Source organism: Semicossyphus pulcher, unplaced genomic scaffold, assembly GCF_022749685.1.
Source record: "Semicossyphus pulcher isolate SPU_LCO1_2020_fin unplaced genomic scaffold, fSemPul1.0.p SCAF_7, whole genome shotgun sequence".
In the NCBI taxonomy this organism is placed as follows: domain Eukaryota; kingdom Metazoa; phylum Chordata; class Actinopteri; order Labriformes; family Labridae; genus Semicossyphus; species Semicossyphus pulcher.
In genome coordinates, this window is record NW_027211748.1 from 6,889,113 (window position 1) to 6,907,505 (window position 18,393).

At 41.5% G+C, this 18,393-nt stretch overlaps 1 protein-coding gene across 1 annotated transcript in view; it reads left to right on the top strand.

The window, feature by feature from the left end:
- Positions 1-251: 251 nt before the first annotated feature.
- The window catches only part of pkn2a (protein kinase N2a), a 29,515-nt gene continuing 11,373 nt past the window's right edge, over positions 252-18,393 (top strand). Inside the window, exons 1-4 of the mRNA XM_069684219.1 lie at positions 252-476; positions 10,856-11,020; positions 11,320-11,458; positions 15,313-15,467. Coding sequence (XP_069540320.1) covers positions 456-476; positions 10,856-11,020; positions 11,320-11,458; positions 15,313-15,467 — 480 coding nt within the window. The 5' untranslated portion in view covers positions 252-455. The remainder of the gene's footprint in view (positions 477-10,855; positions 11,021-11,319; positions 11,459-15,312; positions 15,468-18,393) is intronic.

Below are 18,393 nucleotides of genomic sequence, written 5' to 3' on the forward strand. Positions count from 1 at the left end.
TATAAGTTATTCCATACCAGTGTTTGTACCCCAGGATGAGTTTTTGTTATAAGCATGAGCTAAGTTCAGCCTGTGTGAAGTTTTAGGTCACGTGTGTGGTAACTGTCCCGGGCTAAGAGCAGCCCAGCAGCAGCAGCACTGGAGCTCCTCTGGGCGGACTCTTCCACTGCAACCACCGCCTCTTTCTCCAACTGCACTGGGACAGATTTATGCTTCAGCTTTCTTATTTATGAGCTCCAGTCCACCCTCCAGGACCCCTCTAGGACGGCGTGACCGTGTAAAAGAAGTGTGAAGACGGCATGGGAGTCCCCGTGTTTCCGAGATGACCGATGATTTGGTCCAAATAATCCGGTCTTTTTGTCGCCAGAGAGGGAAACTTAAAACAAGGCTTGTTTTTGGAGTTCCACCTCCCCTCCTCTCTCCCCGTAGGATTTGATTCAAAGGCGAAAACCAAGATGGCCGCCGATTCCGTGCAGGTAGGAAAAGTTGACAACTGTTGCGAAAAGTGCGCAAACTTTCTCCAGGAGTTCAATTATAACTCAGCAAACATTTTAATTTAATTAAAATTGTGACCCGGTGGGTCGATAGTGTTATATTAATAGTGAAGGGCCTTTGCTAGATCCCAAAGGGTTGTCTGGGAATTATCCATGGATTGAGGCCTGGGAAACAATTATCCAAAGTTACTTTTCCTGAAATATCCAAGTTTTAAAGTGTTGTTTTTTAACCTGAAGCTGCTGAGTTAACGTATGTAACGTTAACGGCCATTGTTGTAAAATGTTTCAACGGCTGTAATTCCAGTCAAATAATGGCTGTTGAACGTTAACGTACAGGTCTGTAGCCTAACGTTCAGTTTCCCTGCAATACCGTTGGAAAATAAACAGTGTATTCACACACCGGCAACGCTTTAGTCGGTATTAAACAATACCCCCCCATTAACGTTAAAGATGTGACACTGTAAACAGGCAAACCTGACGTAAAGCTTCTACAAACACGTTACAGTCCAGATGAACTTAAAACATTTTACTAACAACGTAAGCCGAAGTTATAAAATGTCTTCCTATTTCTATTTTAAAAGCATATGCTCGTGTATGTATTATTAATAGGGAGGAGCAAGTAAATGTAAGCTTTACATTCAGGTCTCATTATTCCTCTGTGAACAGTCATGACTCACTGATCAATGTGGTTTCACTTGAGTGACGTCAAGTATTTATTTTAGATACTGCCCAAATACCTTTTTTAATCACGTTTTACACTTGATCTAGCCTTGCTTTACCAAAACCCTACAAATCACTGTATCGAAGACAAGTCTGATTACTCACACACTATTACTCATCTTTATTAAGAGTTTTGGGGGAGGGAAATTGTTACAGCTGATAACAAATTGCACATGTGATGAGTATTAGTTTAAATGTTTCTTGTTAATTTGATTCCTGGGGCTGGTGCAGACTCAAACTGATTGGTGAGGCAACAGGTGGTTTGCTGGACCAGTCTAATCATAGTATGTAGACATAACTGGATAAAGATGTCCTTTATTATTATGGGGTTAACATCACAATATTGGTAAGGGTTATGTTTAAGCTATCAATAAGCTAGAATGGGTGAACTATTTTTATCAGGGCCAGGTGATTATGGTTGATAGAGTTGTACTGGTACTGATACCAGTCTCTGAAAAATCCTCTGATACTACCACAAATTTATTATCGGGTGTTGGCGAGTAAGTTAGTCAAGGCACCAATCTTATCCAATTATTAGCTACCCACAAATTGACTTGTTTCTTCTTCTCCAAAACAGAAGGCTACATAGTAGTGATAATATCATGGATGCCACCAGCAATGTTTTAGAGCGGCGAAGAAGAACATTGGGTTGCTAGTGGAAAGTGAAGCATTAGACAAAGCTAGCAAAGTCGCCAACCTTTTTTCTCTTATACACACTTTAAGGATGTATAAAGATAATTAAAACCATTGAAAACATAAATTGTTTTCATGTTAAAGCACCTGTGAGGAGTTTTTCGATGGTTATGAAACGGACTGAAATTAATTCTGATGACTCTATATGACCTACAAAAGCAAACCAGACCATCAGCGACAAGACTGATTTGTTCTGTATAGTTATTTTAATGCCTAAAACTGTTGGCGGGGGTGTAGGTGTCAGACCAAGCGATTAACTGCACGCTGCCTTTGTTTACAGGGCAAAAATTTAGAGTGATACATATGACTGTTAAAGAAAGCAGGATGACATTTTACGTTAAAAACCACCAAATAAGCATGTACAGGACAAAATCAGCAAAGAGATAAAAGGTAGGACTCTGTCCACAGGGGGCGCCGAAATCAACACAAACTGAAAGTTCCTCACAGGAGCTTCAAAAATCAGAACTTCAGGAGGAGCCGAGTTACCGCTTACGTTAGCTCAGCTTCTTTCTAGCTGCTAAGCTTATGTTCAGGTTAGGGATTTAGGTAGGTACTGATTGAGCCAGGCCAAACAATCACATCACATCCTTACAGGGTTAGAAGTAAGACAGCTGTTAAATAAAGTAATGATTTTTTTTAACACTCTTGTGTAAGAGGAATACTCAGTATTGGCCAATACTCAAGTGTAGGTATCGGAAAGGAAAATGGTTTTGGGACATTATGATTAGTTACAAAAGTATTCTACCAATATTGATTATGATAAGGTGCCAAACCAGATTGATAACAATCTAACTGATGTTTCAATACAATGAACTATGAATATGACTCTTTGTCAGTTTACCTTTACCTTTATAGCCAGGCGTTTCAGCTAACTAACCAATAAAAGTAAACTCTAAAACAATATATCCATGGCTAATTAATTATTATTAATTGCTTAAATGTAAGGATAGCTACAAATGCAATGAACATAAGCCAAAAAGCCTGTTACATGTAGCTTTACAGAACAAAGTAATCTGCAGTGCTTGTCCCCAGATGGGAATTGCTTAGAGGTCAAATGAAAATGTAAGTGTAGTTAACACCCATTTATTTAAACTGGATGGAAGTGGGAATTCAAACCAACCCGTCTGTTTCATTTGGCAGGCTCAACACTTGTGACGTAGTTTGTAGAAAACTCTGTCTCTGTCTCTGGACTGTTATTATGGATTATGTTTATTGTGAATGACAGATGTTAAACACCAGTAATATAAGCCCTGCCCAATGTTGTATTCCTAAATGAGATCATAGTGCATTACACATATTTTTATGAGGACTTACCATCACAGTGTCATGCTTTCACTGTTAAAAGATGTATCTACAATAAGCTACGGTCGACCAGGCCAGCTAACCTTTAGCTATATCACCTTGGTGTCTTATATGGAGTGGAACCAGTTTAACTTAACAGATTCTTTACCGCTCAGTCCCCTTTGTGAAATGTCAGTATCAGTTTTCTGGACACAGTTAATCTACTGTCTTTCCTGCTTAGAAGTGAGCATTAACATTGAGCTCAAGTGCAAGACGTTACCTACAGTTTGACTCGGCGTGGGATATGTCTAAGGCTGGTGTGAAGGCTGCCTTCGTAGGATCTGCGTTTATTAGCCTGTGTTGCTATTTCTGGTGGCAGCAGAGCACCGGGGCTGTGGCCAACACTCTGCAGCCAGCTGCGGGGTGAGACGGCCGGGTGTCAGGTTGTAGCTGAGATAGGCCTCGTGCAGAAATGGAAAGGTCTCAGTGTATTAAGCGAGAGCCTGGATAGTGCCTTCAACTTTTCCATTGTCCTATTGTGTGAATGGAGCTCTTGCTGTTGGAGCTTTCAGGCTTAAAGAGCGGGTTAACCTGCTTACACTTGAGGCCCAGTCGTAGTGTTTGCTTTTACCTCACAGTTTCCTTTCATGTCTCAGGCAGTGGAAGAGCTCTTTAACAAGCTCGGCGTGTGTAGGTAACAGTTGCGTTACCTTTGTAAAGTAGCCTAAATAAAGCTCCTAGATGTAAGTATGGTGGTCAGTTATAGCGAGGAACAGTGTTGTTTTTGTTTTGAAGGTATGACTGCCTTTATCCTGTCCATATAATTAATCAAGGACCTTTTTTTTTTGCAAATATCAGGAATCATGTAGCTAAAAGGTTATAGATAGTGTTTTAGTTGTTGTGAGCCTTTAATGTTTCACAGAGCAGCTAGCAGCAGAGCCACACCGACAAGAACAAGCTCCCTCCATCCATCAAAAACTGTATGCATTGCAGTAAGAGTGGAAACATTTGCTTACAATTCCTGCTTCACTTGTCTTTGAACCTCATAAGTCTCAAGTCCCGGTGTGGCGTCACTCCCCTGACAAGGCAATGCAGCAAGGAATGATAAGGGCCTTTACAGGTAAAAGAGCAACCCAAGGAAGTATTGCACTCACAGAGAAACCAGAGGTGAAATCAATCCTGCAAGAGAGCGCCTGCTCTCTTTCTTTGGATCTGCTTTCTTTGTTTGATCTCGATTTAAAGCGCAGACATTGTGGGTCGACTGGCTGATTTATTTCCACCTTATCTGATTGGCCTTTCATGGGTTTCCTTGCATTGTTGTGCAGTAAAATAGCCCCTTCTGGGTGTCCTCATGCTGTCCTTAAACCTCGCTGGGCAAACAACTATAGTGCAAACAAGTTTTGCAAGGCAGTGAGCTGAAGAAGAGAGCCACTACCCCCTCACACACACACACACACACACACACACACACATCATTCTTCCACTTCCAGAAGTTGTGACCTCCATTTTACCTATGAGTCATCAAGGAGCCTCTGGACCAGGATATGTGCAAACTATAGTTTCCTCTGAAGTGAGCACCTATAGAGGAGAGAGGGCTGGTTTCAGAAGGCTGGGCGAGGGTTATGACTGTGCACATGGAAATCCCTTATCTTACCTTACATGATGGATTTTCCCTACATAAATCTATCTGCCAGAAGCAAAGTAGATGATTTCAGATTTTCCTCCAGGTGATTGAGGAACCCAGACCCTGACGCAACTTGTCTCACACTTTGCAACATTTGTGTTCCCGATGTTTTTTTCTAGATTTAGCAATATTTATCAAGATTTCTGATTCTATAGTGCTGCCAGTTTGAGCAGTATCCTGATGATGAAAGAGGCCTGAAGAAACCAGAGAGCTCATTTATTTATCCTTATAGCATATAGCAGCTTTATTTGCATTCTCTAAAGTTTCTATAATGACTTTTTAATGCTGCTTTCTTTTTTTTAAAGTGAAGATTATTGAAACAAATATTACGATTGAATGAAGCAATTTCAAATGAAAACATTTTCTCTTTGAGGCTCTGTAACACCCACACAGGATGCCAGGATAAACTGTGAGCCAAGCTGCTGCTAACATTAGCTTAACCCGTCTCTAAGAGCTAAACTTGTTTTTGGGTTAAGATTCCGTCACTGTGTTCACCGTGAGGTTTCAGGAGGAGCAGAATTATCTGCAGAGGTCTCCTTCTCTTCAAAACAAAAGACCTGGTAATTAAAGGGATTGTTTAGGTGTTTTGAAGTGGGGTTGTATGAGGTATCAAGAGTAAGTGTACATCGCACAGTAGATAACCACTCAGCATGGCCCCTGTTAGGAGACGTAGGACTCTTTAAAGTGGCTAAAGTACGTGGTACTCGTTAGGGGTGAGAATCGCAGGCTAACTCATGATACGATATGCGATATGTGATATGTGGTCCACGATAATATCATGATGCAGCGATTCTATAATAATAATAATAATTGATAGATATTGTGATGTATATGATTGTCTAGCAATATCTAAGTAACTTCTTGCGTCAGTTAATTTCCATTCACGTTAAGCTCATTCATGTCATAAGCGCCACAGCGAGGAGTCATGAAGAAGTGACAAAGTCAAAATCACAGGGAAATCGGTTTAGGGTGCGATATATTTGTAAATTGAAATATTAATATTTGATGCCAGCCAATTGATAATTGTATCACACGGGTCAGGACGATGATATATTGCTACTATTGTAGCTACTCATGGCCCCGTCTGCTGCATATAAAGCTTAGCTTCGTGTAGGAACTTCGGCCAGCCTCTTCTAACAGGGACTGGTTATCTACTGTACGTCGTTCACTTACTATTGAAAAGTACCTCATACAACCCCACTTCAAAAAACCTGAACCATCCCTTTAAAACTAGTAAAAAAAACTAAACCAAGAAGTTTTACTCAAAAAGCAGTGTCTCTTTAATATTCTTTATTGAACACAGCTAGCCAAGCTGTCATTAGCATCCATATAATTGACGTCATGTTACCATTTTTGTCATCAATTTCCTCAGCTTTGGAGGATGACAGGAATAATAATTTGCAAAGTCAGGGTGAGATGAACGTAGCAGGAAATTTCACCGTGAGCTAGTGGGCAGGTTGTTGATGCTCACATTGAGCGTAGTTGTGTGTATTGTTTTCCACTATTGCATTTGTATTGTGGGAACGTCCTCGCACATGATTTTAACTCGGTAACAGTCACCATAAGGGAAGACTCCTCCTCCTTGTGCATACTCAGGCGCCCTCCTCACCTAAACTTAACCGAGCATTTCCAGTTGTGAGAGCTCATCTGACACGGACAATGAATGTCCTGAATCTGTGTAGAAATGTCAGGGGTTTATGTGTGTAAGCGGCTTCTTTCACAGAAGACATCCTCTACCTCACCAGTAGCTTAAACAATGCTTTGCAATAGAAAGTGGGCGTGTGCTCTGCTGTGTGATTGGCTGTTTGAGCTATCCATCTCTAGTAAAAGCAGTTCCTCATTGTTATCATGGTAAATTTCATCATGATCACCTATCAAGATAGTTTAGAACCCAACCCTTGCGGAAGCTGTAGCATGCATACATAACAATACAGCCTGCATGGAGCTTTACTGCTTTGTGGCTTACATTGACATCCTTGCAGAGTTAATATCTGATTAGCTCATGTGCTCACTTGTATGTAAAACACGCTATCAAACTTCATCATCGTCTAGACTCAGACTTAAATGGATGGATCTTAACTGGGGGGCACAATGGACAGCCAGTGTTTTGTTTTTAACTTGGGTTAATTTTAGACTCAGTCCATTCCCTGGAGCGAGATTAGGTCCCATTCTGGGCCGCTCTGACCTCACAGTGTTAAAGCTAAGAGGGATTTGGCTGTCGCTGCTCGGACAGTTTATCCTCCCTGTTGATGTCAATGGCCTGTGTGAGAGAGAGAGAGTGCAACATGAGAGAAGATCGGATAGTAGCGGAGTGAATGAGCGTGTCTTTGGACGGAGTCTTGTTGATTAACTTTTGTGGTGGAGGATATCATCGCTTTTCTTTGACAACAGACCTGCTGCGTGTAATGATAGTTTAGCCGGCCAGCAGAACATGCGTGGACTGGTTTGTTCAACTGATCTAGTGATGGAGTTGGATGAAAGCGATGAAGTACTGGTAAGGCAAAAAAAAATCATCTCCTTAAGTAGTTGTTATTATTAACAGAAGCTCATAAATTGAACCCATAAAGTCCATTAAGCCTAAAAGTTACTGAGTGTTTGCTGTGACTGGTTTCTTTTATAGTAAAGTAATGAGTGCTTGAATGCAACATGACGCAGGTCTCGTGGTAGTCACAGAGTGAGGATGTGCTGTTTTCACATCTCGTTATGCCCTTTCTACACAACAAACTGGCACGTCAGAGGCCTCAGACAGCACTGAGGTCTGATTTGAGGTTGTACATTTTGCGCTGAAGATTTTCTCAAAACATCCGAGGTCACAGTTGTCTGATAACAACCGTGCATATACAGAACTAATTGAATAATTTCTAGTCACAATATGAGAGCAGGCTTGATATTTGTTTTTGTTATTTGGCTTGTTTTTAACTACGATGACTCACAGGTTTAAATTAAATGTCGTCCTTAAATAGTTGTAACTGTGTAACACAATTTACAGGGTCGTGTTTTCCAACTTAAAATGTAAAATCAGATGTTTTCAGTTCAAACAACTCAAAGTGAACTGATTCTGCACAGTCGCACTCAGATAGTCACAGACGTATTCTTTGATCAACGAGTGGAACATCACCAGCGCACCACTGAATTCATGCTGAACTTTAAAGCTGAAGCCATTCAGGAAGTGACTTCTAATCCCTCTTTAGTAATGGTGACGGCTTTAATGATGCAGGTAAATGGTGAGTGACAGCAGCGGTAAAAACACCACGCACACAGGCTGGCTCAAGTTCAAAACACACCACAACACTGGCTTGACCTCTGGATCCTCAGGGCGCGCTGCGGGAGCCACTGAGCGCTGAAGCTCATATTGTGATATTTTCTTTGTAGTCTTTATAACCTCAGATGCATTCAATTGTTGAGTAATGGACTTCTAAATAGAAGAGGTTTACCTGTACAATGCATTTACGCTTTGGTGTGTTTTCAGTACAGCAGGAATAAAAGTAGAAAATATGTTTTAGTATTTATTTTAAAAATGTAATCATTTACCGTCGGGTCAGTAGTGCTGATACATTTTTAATGCGCAGAAATACTGGCATATTGTCAATAAGAAGATGAATGAAAATGTAAATAAATTAAAAAACTATTTACTAATAATCAATATAGGACTCTGACCTGAAGATAATTCCTGAACAAATGCAGCTTGTGCTCGTTTATACCAAGCAGGCACGATGGACTGACTTAAATGCACAGGTAGAGGCATATTGTTGTGCTGTGCACCAAATGACTAAGTCCTTTCTTTATGACAGAGTATAGGTTATACGTTAAGTAAGGGATAATGTAACAGGGCTCCTGCTCACCCTGTCAGGGTTCCATTCTGCGATAACAGCCTGCCCACTGTACATTATCCACTTTATTACACGGCTTTTTATGTACGAAATCAATAATTTGACACAAAATATTGATTTAGAAATGAATTTATTAATATAAAAATTATCTTTTTCGTTTACTGTTTAAAAATAGTCTTCTTAAAAATAAGCTAACCAAGCTAATATTTACTCACATTATATTATATTATATTACTCAACAGGCTACAGTCCTCCCCACATTTCCTGTCTCTCTTCAGCTGTCCTATCGAATAAAGGCAAGAAGCAAAAAATCTGCTTCTTTAAACCCTGGGCACTGCCTGTTGGCACCTGTGTTTGTTGGCACTTACTGACTTTGTTCCCTCCTGTCTTGATCCTTGCTTGTGTTGTATTAACTCGGATGTACGTCACTTTGGACAAAAGCGTCTGCTAATAGAAATTGTAAAATGAGCAAATCTTGCTGTTTTTGTTCACATTAAATAGAAACATTTCCGCTGATATTGAAATAAGACAACAGGACCGCAGGAATCAGCGCAGCACCTGATTTAGGTTTTCTGTCTCGTCACTGTCAGAGTCTGTTTCTTTTCCATTCATTGTCTTTAAACTCCGCCGTATCCCGTACTGTGTTCCGTTTAATGTTTACTTCATGTGCCGTCTTCAGTTTTGTAGATCTCTCTGTCGCAGCCTACAGTTTTTGCATCGTTTAACCTTTATTGCGTTCTCTCCGCTGTTTGTGTCTCTTTTCTTTTTTTCCCTCTGTAAACAAGCCAACGTCACCGGACTTCTTTCGGCGGATTGATATGACTACAGTTAGTCCTCCAGATTGAGTGATTAGAGCCGCATGCCTAACAACGGTCTGTTCTTCATAGCAACGGTCTGTTATCGAGAAATAACAGACCTCTGAATGCCGTGATTAACCAATCAGAATCAAGTATTTAACACAGCTGTGTAATAATATTGGATAAACACTACAGCATTACTTTAGACGGTTTGAATCTGCAGTGACTGTCTGCTGTGAGGAGAAGGACTCTCCTTCCAGCCTTATGTTTTGTTGTTCTGCTTATCGACACATTCTGGTGATGCCATAGTAAATGACTCGTTTAAAATGCATCCACAGACATACCTGACTTGAGCTGAACTATGTGGACATTCAGTTTGACACTAACAATCGTTATTTAGGCTCGAAACCTATGAGGGGGGAGCAGAACATAAAATTCACAGTTCGGTTTGTACCTTGATTTTAAGTTTGGTGGTTATGCGATACAGTAGAGATAAAAAAGAAACTTTACGTCATTTATTTTGAAAAATAATAACAGCTAAGTAGCTCATTATTTCTGTCAGTTAACACATACTGGAATATTGTTGATAAGAAGTTAATAACACAAATATGAATATATAATCGTCAGTAGTGCTCCATCACAGACCCTGACCTGTGGATGTAGCTCAGTTGTTTTAGCAAACATTCCCGACTACAGTTGTACAACTCAGTTTGACACTAATCTTGACTAACCCGGGTAAACCAACTAGCAGGATATAGCTGATAGATAAACAACTGGTGGTCTGCCAAACCTACCAGGTTAAAGCTGGCTCCACAATTCTTTTCCATGTGTTCAAGTGGTACACATGAATAAACTGTTTTAGGTCACAGCGTTTAATAAACAAGGCAGTTCCAAACAGAACCGAATACACCATACTGTTTATACGCATACAGGTATGGTTACACTCCAAGTACATCAGGCATCATTATTGACCACCTGATGCTGTGGATCAGGTCACACAGGAGAATCAGACACTGCAGGGATGAAACCATGTCTGTAGTTCTTCCTTTATCTTGATAGCTTCCTCACTGTAGTCCAACAACAAAATAGAAATACATGTTTCATTTAAGGCATTAGCTCAAACTGTTGGGAAATATTGTCAGTTTGTAGTTTGAAGTCAGTGGTTTAAACGCTGCTCTAAATATGCCAGTATGAACAGTCTGTTTGTTGACTGAGTCACTGACCTCTGTTTGTCCTCCCCTCCTCTTTCTCTCTGTTTCTTCTCCTCCTTCTCCTCCTCCCTTGCTGACCTCCTCTAAATGACTCTCTTCTTCTCATCTCGCCTCTTCCTCGTCCTCATCTTCTGTTGATCTTTAGGGGGATGCAAGGGGCCAGATGGTGGCGGAGCGACTGGGTCTGGGACACAACCTGGACCTGTCCGACACCATGGTCCAACAGAAGCTGGACGAGATCAAGGAGCAGATCCGCCGCGAGATCCGCAAAGAGTTGAAGATCAAAGAAGGTGCAGAGAACCTAAGAAAGGTAAAGTATAATCCGACATTTAGTCCCTAGTTAGGGTCAGTCTTAAAAAACAAACTTGGTCCTACATTTCCCATAATGCAATCTTACCTACGTCTTTAAAAATCTTTGCTGCCAGTTTAGTCTTAAAGGCCAATCTGATAAAGCGCTGACGAAATCCTCTGACGAAATTACACAACTGATCTTACCTGCTGAGCGGGCCTCCCTATCTCTAGTTAACTAACTTTCATAAGCATGATGAGAAAATCTGACGCTTAAAAACAAAAGTTTCACCCAAGTCTCCTCCGCTCTCCTCTCCTCAGGTCACCACAGACAAGAAGAGCCTGGCGTATGTCGACAACATGTTGAAAAAATCTAACAAGAAGGTCGAGGAGCTTCACCAGGATCTGCAAGAGCTCAACGCCCACATCGTGGTCAAAGACCCTGAAGAACTGCTAACAGGTAACAGAAACACTGCAGCTAAGTGACCAAAATATATAATACAGCATGTTTAGTTGTGTACTTCTAAGCTTCACATTATTAGTATATATACACTTCACTTCACAATCACTTCTTTTTTTATGTTGCATTGTTGTGGTCTCATGCTGGAGAAAGTCTAGTAGGTCTATATGGAGGACAGAGCTCACCACATTTAACTCTGGTGCATCTTCATGCAATTGATGTAATAAAGGTAGTTGCGTCTAAAGGGGGCAACATCAGCGACCTCACAAAACAGAAGTTTAACAGTCTATTAATCCGAAGCAGTGCAGCGTGTTTGATTGCCTTAGCAAAGCGGCTAATGCTAACGCTGTTGCTAGCGTTACTGCTAGTACTTCTTCAGTGCAGCCTCCGAGTCCCGGTGGCTCCGATGGCAATGCTGCAGCTGGGATTAGCCAAACTAATAATGCAGTTAAAACGCATGGTTCTTATGTATAACACCGTAGTTATTCAGTCACTGTTGTTAGCTTCGGTTATTAGTACTTCTAAGTCATGTTCCAATTAAATCCATAGTTACTGCATTTACTGTTAATGTTAACTGTTGTTACTTTATGGAGATGACCACGGCCCTTAACCCCGGTAACAAGCCCCTCTTCCAGAGGCACATTATCAGACTCCCTAATAAAGACGTCTTTATTTTTAGCACCAAATAACGAAATTTGACGAGTATCAATAAATATCACTATGGATAAAATCCTAACTTTACTCATCCCTAGTTCTAGTTGCCATATGTGAGATTTATTCTGAACCATAATTTAGGTCAAGATTCTCCCCCAACATAATGTCACAAAACAGCCTTCTATAAATTCCTATTGACATTATCGCTTTAGCATTAGCTTAAAAGTGCTGGTTTCCTGCAAATGCAAAGCATCTCTGGGTAAATACTTTTGGCAACACTGTGTCACAGCAGCACCTATACGAACACACAAACAGCTCATTGAGTGTTTGGAGGTGACTCACTCTCCAGAGGCTGACATTGTTGCATTCCACATTCCACCGACGGCTACAATGAGCCGTCGATTGTTCCCCTCCGAGGCTGTTGAAAGCCCGCTCCTGTGCGTTTGTCCACAACAATGGAATTCTGAGAGAGTTAACGACAACAGCGGTGTGCGCTCAATGTCGTTTTTGTTACAGTATTTGCCTCACAAATGCAGTATTTGTTGGTGGCGAGTGTGCGGGTGAATTCAGGAAGAGAAGGAATGGCATTTGTCTGCATGTTAGCATCACATCCCCCCGGTCCAGTTGACATTAGGAAGTAGAGGAGGATGGATGTGTGTGTGTGTGTGTGTGTGTGTGTGTGCGTGTGCTGGGGGAGGGAAGGGAGGTTGTCTTGGTAAATGGTTATCTTAAGTGGGAACAAATTTAGCCTGACTCGGTGACTCTTTATCTGATGAACGAGGGCTTTCTTTTTTAAGTGACATGATGCCGGAGGAATGTTGCAGAATGATGGAGAGGGACTGGGGGCAGCTCAGCCCCGCGGTCATGGGACAACCTGTTGAACTGTGTTCAGTAGGAGACGATACTTGATTCTTGAATTTGTAGGAAGGAGTTGCTCTGTCTGTGCGAGAAGCTAGAATGTGATTTTGTTCCAGGAGGAAAGTTCAGAGGGGGCTCTGGTTATTCTCTGCCGCTCAGCTGAGGCCAGAAATGGACCGAGGCGCTCTCAGGCTCCGTCTGGGCGCAGCAGCTCTGATGCAGGGTCGCCCGTCAGGTCCCTCGCTCACATATGCTCTCATTCATAAAGAGACTTGCCCCAAAGGTCCCTGAGTGCAAGAACCACCCACACCAGTTTTAGGTCCAGCTCTCCAAATCCTGATGCAATTCTTTAGACGGCATTGTTAGCACGTTCCTCGTTGCTTTCTCGTCAGATACACACGGGGTTAATCTGAGGGAGGGTTCCCCTTGTCAGCCGTCCAGCACTGACATCAGCCCTGCAGCTATTCAGTAGCTCAGTATCTGGCCCTGTGGCCCAGCGTGGGCTGACACATGTTGAGAGGGAGGGGCCGGGTGCTTGAATTCTTGGCTCGAGGCGACCTTGACCAAACTAAAGCCCTCCTACGCTGAGAGGAAACCCCACGTAGACGAGATGACATAAGCAGCACTTTTGCATGCGTGTACCTTTCACATGACGCTGACCTAACGTGATCTGTGTGTAATCGCTGTGACGCCACCCACTCTCATTACGCAATATGAAGAGTCAGTTTTGCCCCAAGCCCCTGTTAAAAGTCGCACCTTGCTCTTCTGGCTTTTCTACAAGCTGAACGAGAAACTGCAGGTGCCCACTCTGATGCTCCCATCCAGCCCTGCCTCTCCCACTGTGTGTGTGTGGTGTGTGTGTGGTGTGTGTGTGTGGTGTGTGTGTGTGGTGTGTGTGAGGGTTGCCCCCGGGAAGCCTAACATCCTCCCCTCCTCCCGCCCGTCAACAGAAACCTCAGCCGTGATGTGTTCAGCTTATTAAAGGTCATTAGATGAATCATTTAAACTTTCAGTTCAAAGAATCACATGCTTCCTTTCTGCCAGAGTCCTGCAGGTGTTCAGAGGAGTTTTTAGACGCTGTTTTGAAGAGACATTCAGGGGGAATGAATCACAGACCCGCCTGCTGTTATCGCCGCTTGGCAGCGTCTGTAAGAATAAACGATTCTCCTCGTCACTGTTATTTTTGGTAATCCCAATCAGGCTTACTTAGTTGGACCAAGACGCCTTCAGTGAAATCAGTTTTTTTCCCTTTTGTCATTTCCTTGATCATCGTTGGGTTATGTCAGTTTTCTGTTTTGCCATGTAAAAACTTTCAGTAATTGACACAATGAAAAACAGTTTTGAAGGGCATTGTTTGTCTTTCGAATGTGTGGCACCTCTTTCCGCAGAGTTCCTTTACGACACCACAGACTGAAACTGAACTTGCAAGTCAAGTCAGGAGAAGTTTAGCAGGTTTTTTGCCCACCTCACGCGTGTGATCGGGGTTTTCTCTGCACCTTTCGTGTCCAGACATGCAAAAAAACACAACAAAACAATGAGCTCATCACCCAGAATTGTGGTCGGGGGTTGGAAGACACTTGTTCTCGATTGGTGTGTGTGTGTTTGTGAAGCACAAGTTAGTAAAAAGCAAGAATATATTTAAGTTGCTTTGGATGTATCTTTGTCACAAGTGTTTGCAGCTCATTTGCTTACACAGTTATGTCACTGTAGCTGTCGTAGCTGTGTGCAAGTTCACTCTTGTTTTATTGTGTTTTTCAGTTGCTCAGAATAGCAATGGCCGCAGGGTTTCCCTCTGCTGTAACAGTTTCAGGAGAGCGCCAATGACAAATGCAAATTAATATGAACCAGCATTGATATCAAAGCACAATAACAAATCTTTTCAAGTCATACCCAGCGATCAATATTATATTTGCTGGGTTCAACTCTGATGTGTTGTGATCACATGTTTCTATTTTTAGTGTCTCAATAATAAAGGCTAAAAAGTGTGTTTAAAAGAGACGCATCAGATCACATTGAAAGTCTCAGTCTGACAGCATTTATTGATCTGAAATGTTGCTAATGTTGATGACTTGGAGTCTTGTGTTAACACAACTGCACAGCAGACCTCTCTGGATTCATCATGTGACTTCTGAGGCTGCGACCTGACGTGTTGTTGTAAGCAGTGATCGGTCATCTCGCCGAGCTGCAGGACTGTTTAGCTTAGTGCAAAATGGCTGGCAGCCAAAAATAGCACTTGCATGCTGAGTTACTATTTACGGTCAGTGTATTTTTGTGACAAACTCCGGTAGCACACGCAGAGTCATATATCAGTAACTTACACTTTTTTTTATGTCTGTATCCAGAATGCCCTTTGACCCCGGATACCCCCAACAGTGAGGCGAGAATGTGCACCAGCAGCAGCCGCCTGGCTGCCCTGAAACGACAGAACGACATCGAGCTCAAGGTCAAGCAGGGAGCCGAGAACATGATTCTGATGTACTCCAACGGGCCCTCCAAGGTAGGAGTCAGCAGGGGAGGGGAAGGAGGGGTCACCTGACTGTAAGGTTAAAGGGGCTCAAGTGTGTGAAAGTCAGACACATCTGTTTTACTGAATTTAAAGGATAATTCATTGAAGCTGGGTCTTACTTCTGTAGTTTTAAGCTTCATTTATTGAATTGTATTTGGCAAGAAACACAAGCGGTCAGACAGTCATTACAGTTTCAAACAGACCCTGGAATTAGCCAAACTACTTTGGAAGAGAAAATGAGTTTGAACAGTAACATTATGACCCAAACTGTTGGTAAAAATCCATCAGTTTACAAACAGTCACAGTTTATGAAACAACTTTCTGGTTCAACTCTGGATAACTGCACTCGTACACAAACTTCCTGTGCAATCAGAGTACTGGCAACATTTCTGTTATAAAAGATGCTCATTTTCAATTTGACCTTGTGAGTTAGTGGTGTGGATCACTTTTTCATAACTACTTTGGCTTGTAAGCCCTTAAAACAAAGCCGGACCCCCTTGTCATCACTCATTCCAATATTTGTTGACTGGTTATGACCAAATTATCTAAACAAACATAAGTAAGGATAAAAATCATCTCCTGATCTTGTGAGTTTATCTTGTGACAATGAGTTTGGGAACCAGTGTTTTAAATAGTCCTGCTCAGAGTATAAAATGTAGCAGTTTGCATTTCAGTGTCTTAAAACAACTAGTTGATAAACATTTTGTTGAGTTGTGTACTTGCCTTATCCCAAATGTTTCCAACAATGTTGGATCAAAGCAAACTTTTCTTGCAGCTATTTCATTAGAATGAAATGACTTTATATAAATAAAACTTTAATACTTTACCTTGTATGTGACTGAATATCAGCAACTGCAGTTATTTACACTGAAAACAGTCATGATCTGACGTTACTTTCGTTGCCCTTGCACAAAAAAATATATACTGAGTGTTCTAAGTGTCCTGCTCACAATGAAAATGTCTGAATGTTTTTTGCCTCATTGTAGCAATATTGTTGATCACAGCAAAAATACTCAAGCAGTTATATAATGTATTGACATCTTAAATGATCTTCATTTAAAAGGACCTGAAGGGTAAATGACTGTTGTCACAATCGTCAGGTTTTCTTCACCTTCGACATTTTGCTTAGGTTGAAGTGGACCTACAGTACATGACACGTGAACCCAATGTATTATCTCAGCTCTAAATCAAATCAAATCAAATCAAATCAAATTTTATTTGTATAGCGCCAAATCATAACCAGGGTTATCTCGAGACACTTTACAGAAAGAGCAGGTCTAGACCGACTCTTTGTTAAGTTATTTAAAGAGAGGCCCAACATCAATCCACCATGAGTAGCACTTAGCAATTCGGCACATTGGCAGAAAAACTTCCTTTTAACAGGCAGAAACCTCGAGCAGAACCAGACTCATGTTGAACAGCCATCTGCCTCGACTGGATGGGCCGAAAATGGGATAGAAGGAGATGCAGGATAGAGACAGGCAAAGAGAGCAACAACAACATATGTTCTTGTTACCACAACAACATATGTCCTTGTGACATGAACAACAACAGACACATACTTATGGTTACAATGCCAATAATAGTGGTAGACTAGGGTGAAGATTGGCTAAATAAATAAATAAATAAATAAATTAGCGAGAGAAGCAGAGTAATGATAAAGGCTGAGGTAATCGTAATTGTAACAGTTGAAGTCAACAGGTCTACTATTAGCATTAGCTTACAGCCCTCTTATTGGATTTTACTTCCATTCATTGGAAATCTTTCTTCTTTCATTTTATAAATCTTCACTTGAATCTATTTTAAACTTGTTTTCTTTTATGGCTTTGAAGTTGTTGCATGCGTCGTTCTTTTGCAAACGCAGCACAAAGACTGCAGGACACAGTTGTATCATGTACCACACGTCTAAAAGGATATTCCAGACTCATAATTAACACGGCTCATTATTTATGTTTAAAACTTAAGGAAATGTTAAGGGTAGTAAACAGGCTCATTCCCAGTTAGAAAACCAGTTCCCAGTCTGCAGACGGTGGATACATGTTGGGTTTGCTTTTACAGCTTCATTGTAGGGGAGGAGGAAACATGAGAAGGTGCTGACACATGCTGTGTGTCATCTGCACCGCTGTTTGTTCACAAAGCTCTTACGGTCCTTGTGGAGAAAAACACTGTAATTTAGTTGGGAGGTGAGTGTGTGTAAGTCACCAGGTCTAATAACAGCTGGAGCACAGAGGGCCGTTCATGCTCATCTTGGCGTGTGTGTCTGTGTGTGTGTGTTTGGATGAGTGTGTGTGTGTGTGTGTTTGGATGAGTGTGTGTGTGTGTGTGTGTGTGTGTGTGTGTGTGTGTGTGTGTGTGTGTGTGTGTGTGTGTGTGTGTGTGTGTGTGTGTGTGTGTGTGTGTGTGTGTGTGTGTGTGTGTGTTTGGATGAGTGCGTGTGTAATTGAAGCCACTTTGTATTACACGGTTTAGTACAGTGTAAGGTTTCAGCTGTTATCTCTCTGATAGACTTCTGCTCTTCATTACACTGTGTGTTTCTGTGGATATGTGAGCTATAAGTTAACTTTACTAGCTCATGACATGAAAATACTTTTAAAGTACCGTTTAATGTTTTGCTGTATTTGCATATTTTCTTTTTGTGTGAGTGATAAATGTGTGGTAAATGTAAAGCTACAGCTAGCAGCTGCTTAGCTTAGCATAGCAAATGCAAACAGCAGGAAACGGCTAGCCTGGCTCTGTTCAAACAAAATTGGCCTCTAAAACTCAATAATTAACAGGCTAGGTCTTGTTTGTTTAATCAAGACCGATAACAGTGTGCAAACAGCAAGTTGTGATTTCAGGGTTTTTTTTGTTTGTTTATAACAACAGAAAGTACCTGCCCCTGGCCAAGAAATAGAGATTGCTCTGACTGTATGACTGA